General features: G+C 42.2%; 1 protein-coding gene across 1 annotated transcript in view; it reads right to left on the minus strand.

The window, feature by feature from the left end:
* The window catches only part of LOC115137209 (TBC1 domain family member 2A-like), a 50,963-nt gene that overhangs the window by 14,510 nt on the left and 12,239 nt on the right, over positions 1 to 24,214 (minus strand). Inside the window, exons 10-12 of the mRNA XM_029673374.2 lie at positions 21,932 to 22,052; positions 14,623 to 14,808; positions 13,254 to 13,375 (exon numbers count right to left, since the gene is read on the minus strand). Coding sequence (XP_029529234.1) covers positions 13,254 to 13,375; positions 14,623 to 14,808; positions 21,932 to 22,052 — 429 coding nt within the window. The remainder of the gene's footprint in view (positions 1 to 13,253; positions 13,376 to 14,622; positions 14,809 to 21,931; positions 22,053 to 24,214) is intronic.

Here is a 24,214-nt window from a genome sequence, read left to right on the forward strand (position 1 = left end):
AAGCTTTTAAAGCCATGACATCATTTTGTTATACAGTGAGTTAAAAGTGAAATCTGTCTGCAAACAATTGTTGGAAAAATTGTTGGAAAAATTAACCGACTTTCCAAAACTATAGTGTGTTAACAAGAAATGTGTGGTATGGTTGAAAAATGTGTATTATTGACTCCAACCCAAGCTTGTAGTAATTGCTGCCAAATGTGCTTCAACAATGTACTGAGAAAAGGGTCTGAATACTTACGTAACATGTGACATTTCAGTTTCATTTTTTTTGCAACAATGTCTAAAAATGTGTTTTTGCTTTGTCATTATGGGGTGTTGTGTGTAGATTGATGAGGGGGAAAAACTATTTAATACATTTTAGAATAAGGCTGAATACTTTTTGAATGCACTGTATGTTATTCTTAGGGCTAGGAGTCCCACTAGCTGGACAACATCCGGTGAAACTGGAGGGGGCCCAATTCAAATAAATAATCATACAAATTGTGGATATTAAATATTTAGGTACATACAAGTGTCTTATTTCAGTTGAAAGCTTAAATTAATGTTAATCTAACTGCACTGTCCAATTTAGCTATTACAGCGAAAGCATGCAATGTGATTGATTGAGGAAGGTGCCCCTCATCAAAATATTTTTACACTGGCACAGGTTTCACAAATTCACAAATAGCAATTAAATATTCACTTTCTTTTTGAAAATCTTCCTCTAATTTGTCATCCAAAGGGTCCCAGCTATAACATGTAGTGTCGTTTTGTTAGATAAAATCCTTCTTTATATCCCAAAAAGTCAGTTTAGTTGTCGCCATTGATTTGAGTAATCCACTCGTTCAACATGCAGAGAAAGGAATCCGAAAATCTACCCCTAGATTTTGTTTCAACAAGTCAAAATATGTTTCTATTTAATCCTCAGATAATATTTCTTACAGAAAGAAGTATGTTCAATAGGAAACCAATTTTAGCACGTGCGTCTGGTCTTTATCGCGCACCCAAATATGAAATTCAAGACTGTGTCCCTGTACTAAAACTGATCATTCGTATTAGTTTTGAACATAGACTGCTGACACCCTGTGGAAGCCAAAGGAATTGCATCCTGGGAGCTAGAATTCAGTATGCCCCCATACTTTCCATTGTAAGCGTAAAGTCACTCAAAAAAAATGTACACTTGGTTTCTCTTTGGATTTTCTCTTGCCATACCTATTGTGTTATAGTCTCCTACACCTATTATTATTATAACATGACTCATTCCAAAACAAAGAAAACCCCTTGAATAAGTAGGTGTTTCCAAACTTTTGACTGGTACTGGAGACTAATTAGCCAAATCAATTTATCGTCCAATAGCATATTTAAAATGATCCACCTTCCTTTCGGATCTGTTTTGACAGTTTACACATTCTAATTGAATTTGTTATTAATTAATATCAACAGGCTTCCCTTTGAGTACTCTCCAGGAGGAGTTGGGGCTGCACCAGTCTTCTAAGCCAGGAATATGAAGGGTGCTTCTTGGTCAGAAAAGACATTGCATTGAATATGGCAGAGACCTCAGACATGAGAGTTGTCAAGATCTCGTGAGTGAGCTTTGAATATCCAACTTGAAGGAGCATGGAGTCTAGGATGTGGTGTGCGATCCCAATCATGCGCTCCCAAGCGCTACTCATGTGTGAAGAGTGCGGGTGGTTTCTGGCACATTCCTGGTTGAGAAGGTTATCTTCAATGCTGGTCTCCCAGGATACAACTTCTTAATTATTATTATTTATTTATTTTTACCCCCTTTTCTCCCCAATTTCGTGGTATCCAATTGTTGTAGTAGCTACTATCTTGTCTCATCGCTACAACTCCCGTACGGGCTCGGGAGAGACGAAGGTTGAAAGTCATGCGTCCTCCGATACACAACCCAACCAAGCCGCACTGCTTCTTAACACAACGCGCATCCAACCCGGAAGCCCGCCGCACCAATGCGTCGGAGGAAACACCGTGCACCTGGCCACCTTGGTTAGCGCACACTGCGCCCAGCCCGCCACAGGAGTCGCTGGTGCGCGATGAGACAAGGACACCCCTACCGACCAAGCCCTCCCTAACCCGGGCAACACTAGGCCAATTGTGCGTCGCCCACGGACCTCCCGGTCGCGGCCGGTTACGACAGAGCCTGGGCGCGAACCCAGAGACTCTGATGGCACAGCTGGCGCTGCAGTACAGCGCCCTTAACCACTGCGCCACCCGGGAGGCCCACAGGATACAACTTCAGTCCTTTGGATGTGCCTACAAAGTTAATCCCGCAGTTCGACCTCAGCTGCTTGGCAGGGCCTCTGATGGAGAATAATCTATGGAGCGCATTGATGAAACTGGATTCTATTACCTCTATGTGAATGTCCCTTGTGGGCATGCATGTGAACAGCACGGCCAATCACTTGGTGTTGTCTTGTCTGCCTCTGTGCAGAGTGCGGTGACCTCCCATGGTCACCGCATGAGAATTGGGGGTCTTGTAGTTTCTTACAGGTTACAGATAGGTGAATAATGCTGCTGATGCATCTTTTGGCTAACACTATCCACAAACCACTTGCTCGGATGGCTCCTTCAGTAAGGTGTCTTCCTTGGTGCTTCACTCCTTAATGATGGTGACGAATGAGTAAGGTCACAACATGATGCTGGCCTGGGATAAGGACAGGGTTGGTCTCAATGTGAGTAATTGATGCGTTCTCCTACTCGCAATAAGATTTCTTTGTCAATGATGGGATAAAGCTTGCGGAGAGACTATTGGGCAGAAGGTCTCGTTTTTCCTTGATGCATTTAATTTATTTTGATCACTGTGTATTCGGGTCATCACTTCTTTCACGTCAGTGAGGCCTTTCTTGCAGGTGTGCCAGCAGGCACAGCTACTTCCATCTGCAGATTTGGTAAACCCTTAGGCTATGTGGAGAAGACGGGCTGTTGCCCTCACGAGGGAACTCCAGTCGAAAAGATCTCAAATTGCTTGGAATACAGCTGAGTCTCTGAAACTTTAGTAGGAAGGGTTGTCACTTTTTAGTGAATCTCGACGTCTGACTCTGGGTTGACAAGCTCGAATGAAGCTTGCCCATCACATGCTGACCTGTCAGGCACGAGAAGGAAAGGTTTATGACAGTCATAAATACCTCTTCCCCCCTTTTTTCTCTCTCTACCCTACTAATGTTACATTTGCAAACCCCTTAGTTAACATAGAGATTCTGGGAACATCAGAAGGTGGGGGGGAAATGAACTATATTATGGTAATCCGACCAATTGAATATATGCGGTGGTACTTAATGAATATGATGACAGTTCAGTTGTCATCTGAGACATTCTCATCAATGATAAGATGACAAAGTCTACAGTGGAAAGTCTACATAGCAGAGTTATCGGATTCACATGGAATTGTTGTTCAATTTAAATGTAAGAAATGAAATTATTTGATGGGATGAAATGTGATTTTAGCTTCTAAAATGTGAGAATTGGGTTTTCATAAGGTTAGGGCTCTGCTCAATCAGTGGCCAGCCCCAGTGAAGAGTCATGGGTTATAAAAAACTTTTCAGTCACACCCTTCTCGCTCCACTATATAAAGCCTTGACAACAATATAACCTCCTGTTCCGAGAATGCGAGGACGACGGTCCGATGTCAGAATGGTTCAAATAATAACTACAGAACGAAGCCAACATCAGCGTGTGCTTTGGTTGCGAATGGTATGAACTTTGAACTCTTATTCATTACAGAAGTGATACCTCCTAGCCGTTGAGTTAGCAACAGCAGCTGCAAACGCAGGTTAGGAAGGAACAGACAGAGTATCCCACTACCACACAACGACGTTACTACAACATATCCAATTTACCAGCAGAGACATTCTTCAAAGGACAAAGGACTCGGTTGGGCAACACGGCCTTCCATCTCTACCACCAACCTACCGAAGCACAGCTCAGAGTAAATATTTATTGTATTTTCCTTTTCCAAATGGGCGGTCATTTAGAATGCATAAGATACTGTATTTACGATAGCACAGCTTCACCCTTTGTTCCTCAGTATTCCCGCTCTTTCACTCATACCCAGCCCATTTTCTTTTGTGTAACAAGCTGTCATATCTGTTCCGCCCGCTAGGGACGTTTTCCTTTATGACGTAATTTGTAATCGAGGTACAATTTATTCTTTGTATATGTAATTCTGTGTGATTAGTTAGGTATTTAGTAAATAGATAATTAAACCCAATTTTGCATTGCTGATTCAACTTGTTAGCCAGGGTTCGTGCAGATAACCAAGAATTTACAACTTTCAGATGAGACTGAATTAAGGTGACGATTAATATTGACTGCTATTGATGTCTTTAAGAGTTTATTCGGAAGATAACAGCTCTATAAATATTATTTTGTGGTGCCCCGACTCTCTAGTTAATTACATTTACATGATTAGCTCAACCAGGTAATATTAATTATGGAGAAATTATTTTATAGAATAGCATGTCATATCACTAAATCCGGCATAGCCAAAGACACGACACCTGCTTGCACAGATTTTGAACCATGGTCAGCTGGGTTGTGTTCCGTCAGGACATACTTCCACTGCTCTGGTTGCATTGAATGTCTAATGCGTTGTATGCAGTTTTTCACATACACACAAAATCTTTGAGTTTGATTATATAAGTATCCTAACATCACTTTGATGTCGATGTGGAATGTGATCCTATCTAGTTTCAGGTCCATTTATTCCACAATGAGTTTGGCGTTCTCTACAGCCAAGACGGCAGCACACAGGTCCAGTCTGGGAACGGTGAGCTCAGGCAGAGGAACCAGTTTGGCTTTGCCAAGGACGGCTTTTCTGTCTTCACCTGTGGTATTCAGGTAAGCAACTGCCACTATTGCCTTAAGACATCTGAGAAGACAGATAGCTCTGTGCTTTTGAAGTGAAGAAAGATGTATAGGTTAGTGGAACACCTGTAACACCTTAAGTTCCAGCAGCACATCTTGTGATCTTTCCCAGTCTTCATACTTGACCTCAGGGAGGGTTATCCTACTCTGTTTCTTGAGAGGAGAGTTCTCTTGGAAACAGTTTTCCTTGAATCGTCAGGGGTAAGGAATCCTAGCTGTTCACTGTTGAAAAGCACACCTTAAGATCTTCTGCCTCTCAGGAACTTGGATTGTAAATGTATTTGACATGATGTTCCAGCTCACTTCAAGGCTGTGCTGGACAGGAAGATCATCCTAAGAGCGATCCAGGTCTTTGAGGTCTTTGGCCCGATTTTCTCAGGGGAAGGAATTCATCACTTCTGTTTTGTTTGAGGCTATCTTGTGAAGCCTGAGGTTGGAGAGTTTGAGCATGTTCTGGGCTCTTCGTAGAACATCAATGGCCTCAGCCTCTGTGGGAAAGGACTTAAGAGCATCATCCACATAAAGTCTCTCTCTATGAAGTGTCACGCACCTCCTATTCCTTCGCTGCCTTCTTCAATCCAAAGATTACCGGAGACATGGACCCTCATGCGGTATTCAATCACTTCTTTTTTGAGATCAGTGTTATGTTACCATAAGAAACGCAAGACACCTCAGTGGTCTTCATGAACCACAAAACAGTGGAACATCTGTTCTTTGTCTGCTGTGATGGTGACAGATTCCTTCCTGAACCTGAGGAGGACCCCTAAGAGGCTAATGTTGAGGTCCGACCCAAACAGCAACATATCATTCGGGGACACTCCATCAAACTATTCACTTGAATCGAACACCACACGGATCTTTCTGGGCTTTGGGGGTGGTACACACTAAATTTGGGGACATACCAGCATTCTTCACACTTTTCAAGTGGTGGCGCCAACTCTTTTCTTTATAAACTCAATGAAATGAGCTCTCATGTTGAGAATATTTTCAAAAGCGTGTCAGAGTGACATGGGTTGCTTGTTGGAGTACTCTCTGTTGTTTGGGAGGAGTATTCTGGAATGGCATAGATGACACTAACCCAACTGTTGATGGAAGAATAATTATTTAAAGATGACACCATCTGCAGGAAGGTCATATCCTCGCCATATCCTTGCTGGTTGTAATCCTCAGTTCAGCAGACGATGGTATCTCCTACGCTTTCTTCAGTAAGTATCACTGGTGAGCTTGGCATGTGAAGCTGTGGAGACTGTGGAGAATATTTTTGCTGGCTTCTCAGGCTGAAGTTCTCCTTCACTCTAACATGATATCCAATTGGTAGTTATGATCTTGTCTCATCGCTGCAACGGGCTCGGAAGAGGCAATGCGTTCTCCAAAACATGACCCGCCAAGCCATGCTGCTTCACAATACCTGCTCGCTTAACCCAGAAGCCAGCCGCACCAATGTGTCAGAGGAACACTGTACAACACACAACTGAAGTCAGCTTGCAGGATTCTGTCCCACCACAAGGAGTTGCTAGAGCACGATGAGCCAAGGAAAGCACCCAGGCCAAACTCTCCCCTTAACCCGAACGACACTGGGCCAATTGTGCGCCACCCTATTGGACTCACGGTCATGGCCGGCTGTGACACAGCCTGGGATCGAACCCCAGTTTGTAGTGATGCCTCAGCACTGTGATGTAGTGCCTTAGACCGCTGCGCCACTCGGAAGGCCCAGAGCACTAACATCTGTTGGCTTGTGAGCACTGCCGAGGCACACATGGCCTTGTGGACCTGCAAGATGTCTCTTCCCTATAGGAGCAGAATGTCAGCATCTGGGTCGATGGTGGAGGGAGGATCTTGTCAGCTATTGAGTTCAACTGACAATGATGGTATGTAGCCCTGTTGTCCAGAATCTAAATGCACTTGATCAGAGTAGGGAGCGGGAGACTGGTCTTTCCATCTGCAGACTCCATAACGTAGCCATGGGCCCTTTTCCAAGCTGTCTTGGCTACTCCTGCACTGGTTTTCAAGGTATAAGGAGCTGTCATTCCCTGAATGTTAAACATTTCAATTAACTTTTTTCTGGCAAGTGTCAAGTTACTTTGGTCATCCAAGATCGCATACATCTTCTTCAGTTCTTTGAGATGGCCATCGGGATACACACTCACCAGGCAGATCTTTGAGTGGGCTGGACTTGCCATCTATGTCTGCACCGCATACTTCAGTGCACTTGGATGTGACGGATGGATGGTGGCCAAGTGCCTTTCTGGGGCCTCACAGTCCTTTGCCTGATAAGAGGTCAATACACAGCAGCGGAAACATATGAGATTCTCCTTGAGGAACTTATTGTGGTCTTTTAAAACCATGGTTCTGAAGCCTCTACAATTCTTCAGTAGGTGTTGCTTGTCGTGGAGAGGACACTGGCTATCTGGTCCATCTGACTGGTTTTCCTTGTTTGCTTTCAGGGATGCATCTGATGATGTCACATTAATTTTATGTACAGAGACAGCTGTTCTTAAATTGGAGAAACATACCTTCTCATTCTTCTGAATGGCTGTAGAGCGGGATAGACCAAAAGTCCTTGAAGAAAGTGAAAGGGGGAAAGATGCACCACACTCTCTCTTGGACTTTGACCCTTGAGACATCCATTTGTCCTGAAGGTAGAAGGGCAGCTTCTTCACAATGGGCTGCACTCCTTTTGCGGTGTCAAGGTAAGCTAAGCCTGGTAGTTATCCATCTAGCTTTGCTGCATTCAGCTCAAGTAGAATGTCAGCGAGCTCTTGAAGCTTTTTACTATCTTTAAGTATCTTGGAAAAGTGTTCTACTTTCAGTAAGAGAGCTCTCTGTGGCCTCTGTTGAACCATATGTTTTCTCCAGCCTTTCCCAGGTCATTGTAATCCCAAGTGTGGGATTCCTAATGTTCACTGATTTGATCCTGAGTGTGTGCTCATTTGTTCCTTTCCCTGGCCACTTAATAAGAAGGTCCATCCCGTCACTTGCTGTGAGCTCAAGACCGTTGATTGCGTTGAGGTTGGTGAACTTCCAGGCGTGGAAGTGCTCAGGGAGTTCATCAAACATAATAAGTCCTGAAGAAACCAGTAGATTTTTCATCGAGAAACCTGGCAAGATCAGTGGTAGTACTGTTAGGGTCATCCGTAGTATGGACTCTGTGTGATGATCTGGTGGGGAGAGAGCTGTACTGTGGTGTGTAGCCTCTCTGGTGTGGTGATGTTCCGTTGTGGATGGGTGTGCTGTTCTCTGGTAAAATGCAACAGACTCATGGCTCGGTTGCTGGGTGCTGGGACATATCAGTGCTTAGGTTGACTGGTTGAGGTGTGCTGTCTGGTTGAGGGTGTGGCAAACTTCTTCCTTTGTCTCAGAAAGTTTGCTGAAGGTGACTTGGAATAACGGGTAACATATTCTTCTGTTCTTTGGAGAACACTGGCTTGGAGGGAAAGGTACTCTGTCTCTTTATTATGTTTGACGGCTCCTAGGTCTGCTGCCACTGCCTCCAAGACAGCAGCCTTGGCTATAGCGACCTCAGCTTCTTTTTCCTGCTTTATAAGTGTAACTTCAAGACAGCGTCTCTCTATTTTGAAATCTATTTATCTTTGGGAGTAGGCTAATCTGGCTTTAGCTGCCTCAGCTCTTGCTCTCTTGATGTGGCAGTACTTGCATGTGAGTTCACAGATGAGCAGGATTTCTTGCTGGAGCGAGAGGAGATGGACCCAGGGTCGATACCCTCTGCGAAATTGTTGTCAGACGGAACATCTCTATTCTTAGCAGGATCCATTGTTGTAGTGAGAACAATGGGAAGTGTCTGGCTACTGTAGTCATTTTGGCACTCTTGCAGCCGCAGATGATGCAGTGGTAAGTATCCAACTTCCATCTTCATAGAACCTGGTGTGTGGTTATCGTTTCACTGTACTGTTCTCATTCTACTCCCAAGGAGTGCATGTTGAGTTAAACAGCTAGCTAAACTCTTAATGTCACTACAGTCCTCCAAGGAACTGGCAGGTGTTTTGGTAGGTTTAATGCAGTTAAGAAAATAGAGTTAAGAAAATATTTACTAAATAAACTAAAGTTTAAAAAATAACAATAATGAGTCTATATACAGAGGGTACCGGTACTGAGTCAATGTATGGGGGTACAGGTCAGTTGAGGTAATTTGTACATGTAGGTAGTGGTAAAAGTGACTAAACAGGAAGTAGCAGCAGTGTAAAAACAAAGTGCAGGGTTGTCAATGTAAATAGTCCGGGTGGCCATTTGATTAATTGTTCAGCAGTCTTATGGCTTGGGGGTAGAAGCTGTTAAGGTGCCTATTGGACCTAGACAATACTGCTTGCCGTGCTGTAGCAGAGAGAACAGTCTGACTTGGGTGACTGGAGCCTTTGACCATTTTTTGGGCCTTCCTTTGACACCGCCTAGTAAATAGGGTCGTACGCACTACCCACTAGCGTCTTACGGTCAGATGCCGAGCAGTTGCCAGGCAGGGATGCAGCCGGTCAGGATGCTCTCAATGGTGCAGCTGTAGAACGTTGAGGATCTGGGGACCCAACCCAAATCGTTTCAGTCTCCTGAGGAGAAAAGCTGTTGTCGTGCCCTCTTTATGACTATCTTGTTGTGTTTGGACCATGATATTTTATTGGTGATGGGGACACCAAGGAACTTAACAACAACAAAACTGATTTGGCAGGCAAAACCCATCCAGGGAAAAAATAATTTGAGGTCATTGTGTTTCCCAATGGTTTTCTATTGAAAGCCCTATTATGAGGAACCTGGTTGCAGTTCCTATGGCTTCCACTAGATGTCAACAGTCTTGGCATGATCTGTTTTCGCCGTAAAGCCTTTTTGACATCTGACACAGCGGCTGGATTAACAAGAAGTTAAGCTTTATTTTGATGTATGACACATATATTTTCAAGAATGTTGAATATTGATATTCCTGTAGTTTGAATTTGGCGCACTGCCATTTCACTGGATGTTGTCAAATCAATCCCGCTAAAGGGATTGGCGAGTGAAGGGTTTCATAAGAGGTTTTAATGCCACCATAATTGTCAAAAATGAAAGAATGGATGTGTATAGATAGCAGTTAGCCTAGACACTGCAAGATACAGTGGGGCAAAAAAGTATTTAGTCAGCCACCAATTGTGCAAGTTCTCACACTTAAAAAGATGAGAGAGGCCTGTAAATTTTCATCATAGGTACACTTCAACTATGACAGACAAAATGAGAAAAAAAATCCAGAAAATCACATTGTAGGATTTTTAATGAATTTATTTGCAAATTATGGTGGAAAATAAGTATTTGGTCAATAACAAAAGTTTATCTCAATACTTTGTTATATACCCTTTGTTGGCAATGACAGAAGTCAAAAGTTTCTGTAAGTCTTCACAAGGTTTTCACACACTGTTGCTGGTATTTTGGCCCATTCCTCCATGCAGATCTCCTCTAGAGCAGTGATGTTTTGGGGCTGTTGCTGGGCAACACGGACTTTCAACTCCCTCCAAAGACTTTCTATGGGGTTGAGATCTGGAGACTGGCTAGGCCACTCCAGGACCTTGAAATGCTTCTTACAAAGCCACTCCTTCGCTGCCCAGGCAGTGTGTTTGGGATCATTGTCATGCTGAAAGACCCAGCCACGTTTCATCTTCAATGCCCTTGCTGATGGAAGGAGGTTTTTACTCAAAATCTCACGATACATGGCCCCATTCATTCTTTCCTTTACACGGATCAGTTGTCCTGGTCCCTTTGCAGAAAAACAGCCCCAAAGCATGATGTTTCCACCCCCATGCTTCACAGTAGGTATGGTGTTCTTTGGATGCAACTCAGCATTCTTTGTCCTCTGGAATGGGTCTAGGGTTGGGTCTAGGGTTTCTGGGATAATGGTGTTGATGTGAGCCATTACCAGCCTTTCAAAGCACTTCATGGCCACAGACGTGAGTGCTACGGGTCTGTAGTCATTTAGGCAGGTTGCCTTTGGGGTCTTGGGCACAGGGACTATGGTGGTCTGCTTGAAGCATGTTGGTATTACAGACTCAATCAGGGACATGTTGAAAACATCAGTGAAGACACCTGCCAGTTGGTCAGCACATGCCCGGAGCACACGTCCTGGTAATCCATCTGGCCCCGCAGCCATGTTGCCTGTAAATCCATGGCTTCTGGTTGGGGTATGTACGTATAGCCACTGGGGACGACGTCCTCAATGCACTTATTGATAAAGCCAGTGACTGATGTGGTGTATTCCCCAATGTCATCAGAAGAATCCCGGAACATGTTCCAGTCTGTGATAGCAAAACAGTCCTGTTGTTTAGCATCTGCTTCTTCTGACAATTTTTTTATAGACCGAGTCACTGGTGCTTCCTGCTTTCATTTTTGCATATAAGCAGGAATCAGGAGGATAGAGTTGTGGTTGAATTTACCAAATGGAGGGCGAGGGAGAGATTCATACGGGTCTCTGTATGTGGAGTACAGGTGATCTAGAAGTTTTTCCCTCTGGTTGCACATTTAACATGTTGATAGAGATTTGGTAGAACTGATTTAAGTTTCCCTGCATTACCTCCTGCCACTAGGAGCGCCACCTCTGGGTGAGTGGTTTCCAGTTTGCTTATTTCCTTATACAGCTGACTGAGTGCTGTCTTAGTGCCCACATCTGATTGTGGTGGTAAATAAACAGCCACAAAAGTATAGCTGAGAACTCTCTAGGCAAGTAGTGTGGCCTGCAATTTATCACAATATACTCTACTTCAGGCGAGCAAAATCTAGAGACTTCCTTAGATTTTATGCACCCCCCCACCCAGCCATTTTTCCAGCCAAAGAGAGGGGTCACAAAAAGCACAATTAGAGAAAATGAATCACTAACCTTTGATGATCTTCATCAGATGACACTCATAGGACTTCATGTTACACAATACATGAGTGTCGTCTGATGAAGATCATCAAAGGTTAGTGATTCATTTTCTCTATTTGTGCTTTTTGTGACTCCTCTCTTTGGCTGGAAAAATGGCTGGGTTTTTCTGTGAGTTGGTGGTGACCTAACATAATCGTTTGTGAATCTTTTGCTGTAAAGCATTTATGTTTTGTTTGATAAAGTTCATATTTATATCCAAAAATCTTATTTTACATTGGCGTGTTATGTTCAGTAGTTCCAAAACATGCAGTGATATTGCAGAGAGCCACATGAATTCATTATAAATGTTGATGAAAATTCAAGTGTTATGCAAATTCAAGTGTTATGCATGGAACTTTAGATAAACTTCTCCTTAATGCAACCGCTGTGTCAGATTTCAAAAACTTTACGGAAAAAGCATAATCTGAGAACGGCGCTCTGAGCCCAAACCAGCCAGAGAAATATCCGCCATGTTGGGTCGTCAACATTAGTCATAAATAGCATTATAAATATTCACTTACCTTTGATGATCTTCATCAGAATGCACTCCCAGGAATCGTAGTTCCACAATAAATGCTTGTTTTGTTCGATAATGTCCATCATTTATGTTCATTTATGTCCAATAGCTTCTTTTGTTAGGGCGTTTGGTAAACAAATCCAAAATCGCGTTCAGGTCCAGTCAGACGAAAAGTTCAAAAAGTTATATTAAAGGTCGAAGAAACTTGTCAAACTAAGTATAGAATCAATCTTTAGGATGTTATTATCATAACTGTTCAATAATGTTCCAACCGGAGAATTCCATTCTCTGTAGAAAAGCAATGGAACAAGAGATACCTTTCATGTGAAATGCTGAGAACGAGGCTGCTGGCAGACCTCTTAGTCAAACAGCTTCCATCCGGCCCCCCTTCACACAAGAAGCCTGAAACAACATTCTAAAGACAGTTGACATCTAGTGGAAGCCTTAGGAAGTGCAAAATAACACATATCCCACTGTGAATTTGATAGGGGCTGAGTTCAAAAACTACAAACCTCAGATTTCCCACTTCCTGTTTGGATTTTTTCTTAGGTTTTTGCCTGCCATATGAGTTCTGTTATACTCACAGACATAATTCAAACTATTTTAGAAACGTCAGAGTGTTTTCTATCCAATATTAATAATAATATGCTAATGTTAGCATTTGGGACTGAGTAGGAGGCAGTTCACTCTGGGAACGATATTCATCCAAAAGTGAAAAAAATCCCAAAGAAGATTTATCTGTACCAATTCAATTTGATGGAAACACACCTCTGGTGGGAAAATGTGCATATTATTTTTAGAATAGTCGCACGGAAATCTGCCGCCAAATGGATGGTAACCTAGCTACTGAGATCACAAATAAAAGAAAAATGACTGCCAAATAAATTTGTCATCACAAGGCAATTAACATTGTATATTGTTGCACTACTGCAGTTGGTTTAATTGCCATCAATCAGATTGTCCTTCATTAGATCTATAGAAGAGCTTAGGGGATAACATATCTACCTGCTGTCTGTGATGGTTCTGGTGATGAAACGGAGGTACTGGTAGATATCCACACTATGATGAATCTTCAGAATGTCCTCTTCTGTGTATTTGAAGAGCGCCAATGCATAGCGAAATATCACCTGTAAAAATATGTGATAAAATATTATGTCCATTAAGTAGTATTGTTTCTTGCTACTATGACAATAGTGAATGTGTACAGGATAGTCAAGGTCATTTTTTAAAGTGACTATGCATAGATAATAAACAGTGAGTAGCAGCAGTGTAAAAACAAAGGAGGGGGGTTTCAATGTAAATAGCCCGGGTGGCCATTTTATTAATTGTTCAGCAGTCTTATGGCTTGGGGGTAGAAGCTGTTAAGGAGCCTTTTAGACCTAGACTTGGTCGCTCCGGTACCGCTTGCTGTGCGTTAGCAGAGAGAACAGTCTATGATTTGGGTGACTGGAGTCATTGACAATTTTTTGGGGCCTTCCCCTGACACTGCCTAGTATATAGGTCCTGGATGTCATGAAGCTTGACCCCAGTGAATTACATAATCCTTTTTGTTTTTTGGATATAAGTGCTTCCTTTATTACTGATAAATAAACTAAACACTTGAGTAAATGAGGGATACAAAGTATATTGAAAGCAGGTGTGGTTCCAAAGTGAATTAAGCAATTAAAACATCCCATCATGTATAAAAATGCCCAGTTGCCCGTTATTTTGCCTACCATAGCTAGAAGAGATCTTAGTGACTTTGAAAGAGGGGTCTCAAAGGAGCATAGGGGGTTTAAAGTGTGTGTGTGTGTGTGTGTGTGTGTGTGTGTGTGTGTGTGTGTGTGTGTGTGTGTGTGTGTGTGTGTCAGTCACCAGATCTCAACCCAATTAAACACATGGGAGATTTTGGAGTGGCACCTGAGACAGCGTTTTTCACCATTATCAACGAAACACCAAATTATGGAATTTATCGTGGAAGAATGGAGTCGCATCCCTCAAATAGAGTTCCAGTTGTAGAATCTCTGCCAAGACACATTGAAACGGTTCTGATGGCTTGTGGTGACCCAATGCCATATTAAGACACTTTATGTCCTTGTTTCCTTTAGTTTGGCAGTTGCCTGTATATTTAAATTACTTTTTGTCATTTCTCAGTACTACCATAGAGACCCATTCTGGAAATATGTCTAAAACACCAAAAAACCACTCTCATCCGACTATTATTGCAATGGTATTCCTCTCTGAAGAATTTGTCTCAATTACCTTTATGAAAAGTAACTTTAATATGGTACAATCGACATATCAAAACATCAATATCACTGAAATATATGTCCAAAACCTGTCATCTGTAACCTGTAGCCTAAAAACCCTAACCCCTTCCTCAAGCCCCATTGACCTTGGTGCCCTCGTACAGGAAGGCGTCCCAAATTCTGAGCAGGACGTCACTGGTCAGCCTCTCCACAAACGCAGCTAGGAACCAGTCGGAGGTGACCAGGGACACATCCACTCCGTGACAGTGGAAATGGGCTGTTAGTCTCGGCATCTTCTCTGCCATGAAGTCCTTGAGCACGCGCTGCTCCACCTGAGATTAAGACACAAGATGGGTTAAACAAACCTTTCTGTCCCACCACAGTCTAAACCCAGTTTACGCTCCCTATTAGTGGGTGAACAACCAACACAGGGTTCTACACTAACTTTTTCCACTGGTGGCACCAGAACATTATTTGGTCACACCAATTTTGCTATATATTTTTGTAGTACTGCATTCCATACAGAACCAGGCTAATAATTTAAATGAGCATGCCCTTGTGTTCTTACATTGATTTGGATAGATTTACTGTAACAGCAAAGAAAATAGTTAAAATAAAGTGCAAAATGTATTTTTTGCCATGTTCTTTTCTGCAAAATCCTTAGAGGGCAGAATAAAAAATAAAATAAAGATTATTGATACCAAAAAGATACCATGACAAAAAATATATATACTGTATAATATAGCGAAGGACTGATTTTCACTTTTTCTCTCTCAAAATCACACTTTTTAAAATAGGAAACAAAATTGGATGTTCCAAGTCCACCACAATGTTTAAACTACATCTGGGGACCATTTTTTAGGTCTGGAAAAAAAAAAATTGTATGTAGTTACCCTTTAATTCAGGTGAGAACCAGCCAGACAGTTTGGTTTTCTGTGTTTCTGTAGCCCACTTGTGATGGAGTTTTAAAAACAAAATGGGCACTGGATTGATGCAAATAATCATGATTCTGCTACTTTGTAGTTACCTTTTAATTGACTTTGCATCTACCCAAAAACAGTGGTAGTGGTAAAAGAATAATGCATTTTTTAATAGGCCTACCCAATGGCATTATGCATTGACATTCACATCATTTTTTACATTCTAAAATATGACAGAATAATGTGGGCATTAACTGGCTAAATAGACAGCATGCCCCCGACACAAACACACTAATGAAGTCTGTCCATGTGTAGCTAGTCAGTCTCAACATTTGAGATGTTGAGTTAAGAGTTAAGCCGGGTGTACATTACACAACTACTGATTCCAAGATGGCATAGCAGTAGGACGTCTGTTTGTCTTGTCTCCATCCGTCCCATGTATATATACTTTTCTTCGTATATATTTTTTATATTTCCGTCTACGGACTGAACCTTCTCGCCTCATCCAATGTGGTACCGATCTGCTATTGTTTACACTTGTTGTTTACACTAGAACCTATTGTTTACACTAGAACCGGAACCCCCATCAGAAGCTAGCCAGCTAACTAGCTACTAGCTACTAGCCAGTTAACCACTTTTAGCGGTCATCACGATTAACTCGGACATCAGCCAGCCTTAGCCCGGGCAATTCCTGCCAGTCTGCGCAGGCGATATCAACCCAGAGCACATCACACTGCTTTTTCTCTACCACATCTCCAGATTCCTACAGCAAGCTCTGAACCTTTACACCGGATCATCACAGCTAACTAGCTGCTATCAGAGTGGCTACTCCTGGCTAATGTCTCTGTCCCAAAGAAAGCACCAGTTAGGGCTAGCTTGAGGCAAACTCCAGGCTATCTCCCGGCTAGCTGAAGAGGTCCACCAGCCAATTCTTGGGCTACAATAGCTGTTTGCCAATTGGCCTGGACCCTTTTACTGCCGACACGGAGCCCCGCCGATCCATCACGACTGGTGTGCCGATGTAACCATCTGAAGGGGTTTCAACAGGCTGTCCCATTGCAACGTCCCCCAAAGGCCCATCTGCTAGCCTGCTAGCTGTTTGAATCGCCGTGTCTCCAGCTCGCCTAGCTACTCACTGGACACTATCATCACTCAGCTACACATGCCTCTCCCTAATGGCAATATGCCTTGTCTATTAATGTTTTGGTAAGTGATTGTCTTATTTCACTGTAGAGCCTCCAGCCCTGCTGAATATGCCTTAGCTAGTATGCCCTTTTGTTCCACCCCCTCACACATGTGGTGACCTCACCTGGCTTAAATGGTGCCTCTAGAGACAAAACCTCTCTCATCATCACTCAGCCTAGGTTTACCTCCACTGTATTCACATCCTACCATACCCTTGTCTGTACATTATGCCTTAAATCTATTCTTCCGCACCCAGAAATCTGCTTCTTTTACTCTCTGCTCGGAACGCACTAGACGACCAGTTCTTATAGCTTTTAGCCCTTATCCTAATCCTCCTCTGTTCCTCTGGTGATGTAGAGGTTAACCCAGGCCCTGTAGCGCCTACAGTGGGGAGAACAAGTATTTGATACACTGCCGATTTTGCAGGTTTTCCTACTTACAAAGCATGTAGAGGTCTGTAATTTTTATCATAGATACACTTCAACTGTGAGAGACGGAATCTAAAACAAAAATCCAGAAAAACACATTGTATGATTTTTAAGTAATTAATTTATATTTTATTGCATGACATAAGTATTTGATACATCAGAAAAGCAGAATTTAATATTTGGTACAGAAACCTTTGTTTGCAATTACAGAGATCATACGTTTCCTGTAGTTCTTGACCAGGTTTGCACACACTGCAGCAGGTATTTTGGCCCACTCCTCCATACAGACCTTCTCCAGATCCTTCGGGTTTCGGGGCTGTCGCTGGGCAATACGGACTTTCAGCTCCCTCCAAAGATTTTCTATTGGGTTCAGGCCTGGAGACTGGCCTTGGTTTCATGAATGTTAACATTAGAGTCTACTCCCTAAGTTTGTTTCATTCACTGCTTTAGCACACTCCGCCAACCTGGATGTCCTAGCCATGTCTGAATCCTAGATTAGGAACGCCACGAAAAATCCTGAAATTTCCATCCCTAACTATAACATTTTCCGACAAGATAGAACTGCCAAAGGGGGCGGAGTTGCAATTTACTGCAGAGATAGCCTGTCATACTATCCAGGTCTGTGCCCAAACAATTCAAGCTTCTACGTTTTAAAACCTACCTTTCCAGAAAAAAGTCTGTCACTGTTGCCGCTTGTTATAGACCCCCTTCAGCCCCCAGCTGTGCCCTGGACACCATATGTGAATTGATTGTCCCCATCTATCTTCAGAGTTCGTACTGTTAGGTGACCTAAACTGGAACATGCTTAACACCCCAGCCGTCCTACAATCTAAGCTAGATGCCCTCAATCTCATACAAATTATCAAGGAACCTACTAGGTACAACCCTAAATCCATAGCCATGGGCATCATCTTAGATATCATCCTAACCAACTTGCCCTCTAAATACACCTGTCTACAACCAGGATCTCAGCGATCATTGCCTCATTTTCTGTGTGCGAAATAGGGCTGCGATCAAACAACCACCCCTCATCACTGTCAAACGCTTCCTAAAACACTTCTGCGAGCAGGCCTTTCTAGTCGACCTGGCCCGGGTATCCTGGAAGGATATAGACCTCATCCCGTCAGGATTCCTGGTTGCTCTTTCAAAGTGCATTCCCCACCATCTTAAATAAGCGTGCGCCATTACAAAAATGTAGAACTAAGAACAGATATAGCCCTTCGTTCACCCCAGACTTGACTGCCCTTGACCAGCACAAAAACATTCTGTGGCGTTCTAAATTAACATAGAAAAGCCCCCGCGATATGCAAATTTTCAGGAACCAATATACTCACTCTGTTAGGAAAGCTAAGCTTTTTCAAAACATACATTTTCATCCTGTAGCACTAATTCCAAAAAGTTTTGGGACACTGTAAAGTCCATGAAAAATAAGAGCACCTCCTCCCAGCTGCCTGATAAATCTACGAAAATCGATCATTTCAATTAGCATTTTTCTATGGCTGGCAATGCTTTCCACCTGGCTAACCCTACCCTGGCCAACATCTCAGCACCCCTTGCAGCAAGGTTCCAAATGATATCATAACCACCATCGATAAAAGACAGTACTGTGCAGCCATCTTCATTGACCTGGCCAAGGCTTTCGACTCTGTCAATCACTGCATTCTTATCGGCAGACTCAATAGCCTTGGCTTCTCAAATGACTGCTTCGCTTGGTTCACCAACTACTTTTCAGCCAGAGTTCAGTGTGTCAAATCGGAGGGGCTGTTGTCCGGACCTCTGGCAGTTTCTATGGGGGTGCCACAGGGTTTAATTCTCAGGCCGAGTCTTTTCTCTGTATATATCAATGATGTCGCTCTTGCTGCTGGTGATTCTCTGATCCACCTCTTCACAGACGACACCATTCTGTATACATCTGGCCCTCTTTGGATACTGTGCTAACAAACCTCCAAATGAGCTTCAATGCCATATAACAGTCCTTCCGTGGCCTCCAACTGCTTTTAAATGCAAGTAAAACTAAGTGCATGCTCTTCAACCGATCGCTGCCCGCACCCTCCTGCCCGACTAGCATCACTACTCTGGACGGTTCTGACTTAGAATACGTGGACAACTACAAATACCTAGGTGTCTGGTTAGACGGTAAACTCTCCTTCCAGACTCACATTAAGCATCTCCAATCCAAAATTAAATATAGAATCGGCTTCCTATTTCGCAAACAAAACCTCCTTCACTCATGCTGCCAATCAAACCCTTGTAAAACTGACTATCCTACCAATCCTCGACTTCGGTGATGTCATTTACAAAATAGCCTCCAACGTTCTACTCAGCAAACTGGATGTAGTCTATCACAATGCCATCCGTTTTGTCACCAAAGCCCCATATACGACCCACCAATGGGACCTGTATGCTCTCGTTTGCTGGACCTCACTACATATTCGTCGCCAAACACACTGGCTCCAGGTCATCTATAAGTCAAGGCGGGGCTTTACCTAGCATAATCTCAGCTCACTGGTCACATAGCGGCAACCACCTGTAGCACGCGCTCCAGCAGGTATATTTCACTAGTCATCCCCAAAGCCAAAACTTATTTTGGCCGCCTTTCCTTCCAGTTCTCTGCTGCCAATGACTGGAATGAATTGCAAAAATCACTGAGTCTGGAGTCTTATATCTCCCTCTCTAACTTTTAAGCATCAGCTGTCAGAGCACCTTATCGATCACTGTACCTGTACAATACCAATCTGTAAATAGCACACCCAACTACCTCACCCCCATATTGTTACTTATCCTCTTGCTCTTTTGCACCCCAGTATCTCTACGTGCACTTCATCATCTGCACATCTATCACTCTAGTGTTAATGCTAAATTGTAATTATTTCGCGTCCATGGGCTATTTATTGCATTTCCTCCCTACTCTTCTACATTTGCACACACTGTACATAGATTTTTCTATTGTGTTATTGACTGTACGTTTGTTTATGTGTAACTCTGTGTTGTTGTTTTAGTCACACTGCTTTGCTTTATCTTGGGCAGGTTGCAGTTGTAAATGAGAACTTGTTCTCAACTGGCCTACCTGGTTAAATAAAGGTGAAATAAAAAATTTAAAACAACTTTCAAAATTGCTGAGCCTCTCACATTAAACCACCACCTTTCCTGTAGTTTTTTTTGTCTTTCCAACGTAGTGGTGCGCACACTTAACGATGTGGCACAGACGGGGGTCACACACTACAAGATTCTTCACTTCGTGAGGATTGTCGATACCACACTGTCTAGCAAAAACAATGAAGTGATTAGATTTAACATACTGTAGCTACAACAAGCTGCAAGCTTATAAACGTTTTCAGTCAGACATTCACGCTTGCCATAGAGTTGAAATGTCTACCCAACATTTTGAATTTAATAACATTGCTTGTTCAAATCAGAGCTGCAACTATTTGACACTTTGGCTTGGGTTAAAGGCAAGTACAAATGCATACTAGTAGTAGTCATCGCTCCTGCTTGAGAGTCTCCTGGGTGATGAAAAACAATTGTCATCTCACTTGCTTCTTCTCTGGCGAGCTCTCAAAAGCTATTGCTAATCACCATTTGTTAGGAATTTTATGAATAAATTACTAAACAATATCCCCATTATAAATAGAACTGTAACTAAGTAAACTTATGCTCTGTTTTGTTATATCTGATTAACAATATGAATTCATAAGTGAGGGATTGTGGAGCCTGAAACAGGGGGAAATTCAAATTAAATAAATACTATTCCAGCCAGTTTGAAGAAGATTGGAAGTGTTTTTTTTAAGTAAGCAGAAAGGGTAATTAACCTATGGTTGAACCGACTCAACTTAGCACTGGAATGTTCAGATAAAGACTGTTTTCTTAGGTTTTCCGTTAACTGGAACTGTCAGCTAAGTGGTGAGGGGTCAAGAGTTAATTCAGTTATATTATGTGTCGTGTGTGCGCTAGTAGGTCGGAATGAACTTTTAAACCTGCTTTGTCTTGGTCGAGAGGAGGAGATTCATTCTAGAACCAATGACATCATATTTTGTATATAAACTGTTGTTCGTGGTTACATGGCAGCGCGCTCCGAGAATAAATACTATTATCTATTTTTGATAAGACTGGTCTCCGTCTATTCTATGCAAATAAGAATCTTACAAATTCTCATAAAATAGACTAAGTGAATTCAATTAAAGAAAACATATTGGAATAATGAAATTATATCAACACCATTTTTAAAACTTGTTGTTGTACATCTCACACTAAAAGAGCTTTGCAGATTTTGATCCAAGTATCGGGAGGTCAGGGACTGCTCTAAGACGAGATCCGTAGGCCTTCGATTGCGTCTCTGATGCACTCACACTAGGCAAGCGATGGTGACGGCCGTGTGTCCCGAGTAGGCAACGACATGGGGATTTTGTTTCCGATCTCAAAAACCTGTTTGGAACAGCAAAATCGGGGCCAAAATCTGTAGTGTACTGTTTCATGTTTTTAAAATGAGAAAGTGACAAAGGTTTATTTGTAGTGGAATGCTTTGTATGGAAAACCAAGTTGAAGCCAACATTCAATGTCATCTAGCTCATAATAATGAACTGAAACGGCGGGAAACAAACAATAGCGCCTGCATCTCTCATAAAAATGGATCATAAATAAAATCACGGAACTAACGTGACCAGGTAAATTGTTTTCACTGGCACCCTTGTGACTGATAAAAAATGTAAAGTCAAATGTCCCAAAATGACAGATTTGGTAACAGTATCGAACCCTGAACCAATGCTTGAATTTTTATGCTTCACTAACTGCTCCATTGGAGTGTTTTTTGTTGTTTTGGTTTTTTTACATTAAAGTACATTACAAGTACATTAATGGATATCCACCCACATTGCAACTTCAGCAAAACATACATTAAAAACTATCAAAGGAATCGTTTCACATACCTGAGATGCTGTTAGAGTCTTGCCATAGAAGTCCTGAGGCATGATGGTCTCGACAATGGCCACCAGACACCAGAAAGCATCTTCCTCGCTCTGCAACACTAGCAAGGCCATTGCAGCCAATCTGACAGAAAAAAAGAAGGCTAAAGATAAAGCAATGACAAGACTAATACAGTTACTGTGTCCGAATACACATACTAGCATACAACATACTTAAACTGCATGTTATGTACCTATCGTCGCATAATATTTAGAACGTACTGTTTAGTAAAAAGTATGCAGTATGCCACAGCTCCTGACTGGCTGAGTAGGTGGGGTGGGGCCGAGTGCGGGTGGATTTTCCAAATTCAACAGACACTAACCAGCCTGAAAATAGCTCATTTCCAATTCTATTGATTTCTCTATTCTCGGAATAGAATAGGAATGGAGTTATAGGCCTACTCAAGTTGGTTATAGGCAGACTACCAAATTCGAGCTATAGCCCATATAAACCATCTATCCTATTTAAAAAGCACTGAAGATAGAAACAGATCATTTGGTTCCATTTTAACATACAGTATTTTTTAGTGAAACAAAAGTGCTGTAACATAAATACATTAAATTAAATAGCCTAGTACACACACCAAAACATATTAAAATGTTTAAATCAAAAGGGTATTGCGCAGCAAAACGTGGACAGCATCGCAAATTACTACAGATGCACAATCGAGAGCATCCTGGCGGGCTGTATCACCGCCTGGTACGGCAACTGCTCCGCCCTCAACCGTAAGGCTCTCCAGAGGGTAGTGAGGTCTGCACAACGCATCACCGGGGGAAAACTACCTGCCCTCCAGGACACCTACACCACCCGATGTTACAGGAAGGCCATAAAGATCATCAAGGACATCAACCACCCGAACCACTGCCTGTTCACCCCGCTATCATCCAGAAGGCGAGGTCAGTACAGGTGCATCAAAGCTGGGACCGAGAGACTGAAAAACAGCTTCTATCTCAAGGCCATCAGACTGTTAAACAGCCACCACTAACACTGAGTGGCTGCTGCCAACACACTGTCATTGACACTGACCCAACTCCAGCCACTTTAATAATGGGAATTGATGGGAAATGATGTAAATATATCACTAGCCACTTTAAACAATGCTACCTTATATAATGTTACTTACCCTACATTATTCATCTCATATGCATATGTATATACTGTACTCTAGATCATCGACTGCATTCTTATGTCACTAGCCACTTTAACTATGCCACTTTGTTTACTTTGTCTACATACTCATCTCATATGTATATACTGTACTCGATACCATCTACTGTATGCTGCTCTGTACCATCACTCATTCATATATCCTTATGTACATATTCCTTATCCCCTTACACTGTGTATAAGACAGTAGTTTTGGAATTGTTAGTTAGATTACTTGTTGGTTATCACTGCATTGTCGAAACTAGAAGCACAAGCATTTCGCTACACTCGCATTAACATCTGCTAACCATGTGTATGTGACAAATACAATTTGATTTGATTTGATTTGAAATTCAGAACCACTGTACAACAACATAATAAACTAAAGCACTGATCATTGGGAACAAGATCAGAATGACTGCTAAGGCTTGATCCATAAATTAAATAATTCAATAGGTAGCTTACAAAACTATAACAATCCATATGTTCAAATCAAAAGGCATGGCTAACATGACATCAATAATGCATCCACATCCCGAGTCCCGGTGCCGACACACTCACAAATCGAAAGATGTTCAGTATTTTGTTTAAAGGCTCCGACGAAGGCCAAGACAACAAGAAACAGTTTTCAATGAGAAAACAGAAATCGACTTTGGGTAAAAATACTTCTTATTTCAAAGATGTAGCTTACGATAAAATAATTGTGATCATTTTAAGGAGGACAAAAACTACTTAGGTAACATTTGAACACCACTGCAGAAGTTTCGCTTCCCAGTGAAGTAACCTAGGGCCTAGGTTACCTAGGAACTAGGGCCTATCACTTGCCGCCCATCTATTCCAATGCCTTGTGGAAAAGTGTGCATCGAATTCTACTAAATAAAGAGCCATACTCGATGTTCAAAAATTCACATACTATAAAACATTATATTTTTGTTTACTGAGAATTTATCGTGCACAATTTTCATTGTTTCCATGTATTGGTTGATTTCGGTGTGAAATTAACCAAAATTAGTATGACATCTGGGCATTTAAACTATACTTCAAAAGGCTACTATTTAGGATGGATGTATGGGTATTCGGGCACGGTCAATGCCTCCTCA

This window comes from Oncorhynchus nerka, linkage group LG11, assembly GCF_034236695.1.
Source record: "Oncorhynchus nerka isolate Pitt River linkage group LG11, Oner_Uvic_2.0, whole genome shotgun sequence".
NCBI lineage: Eukaryota > Metazoa > Chordata > Actinopteri > Salmoniformes > Salmonidae > Oncorhynchus > Oncorhynchus nerka.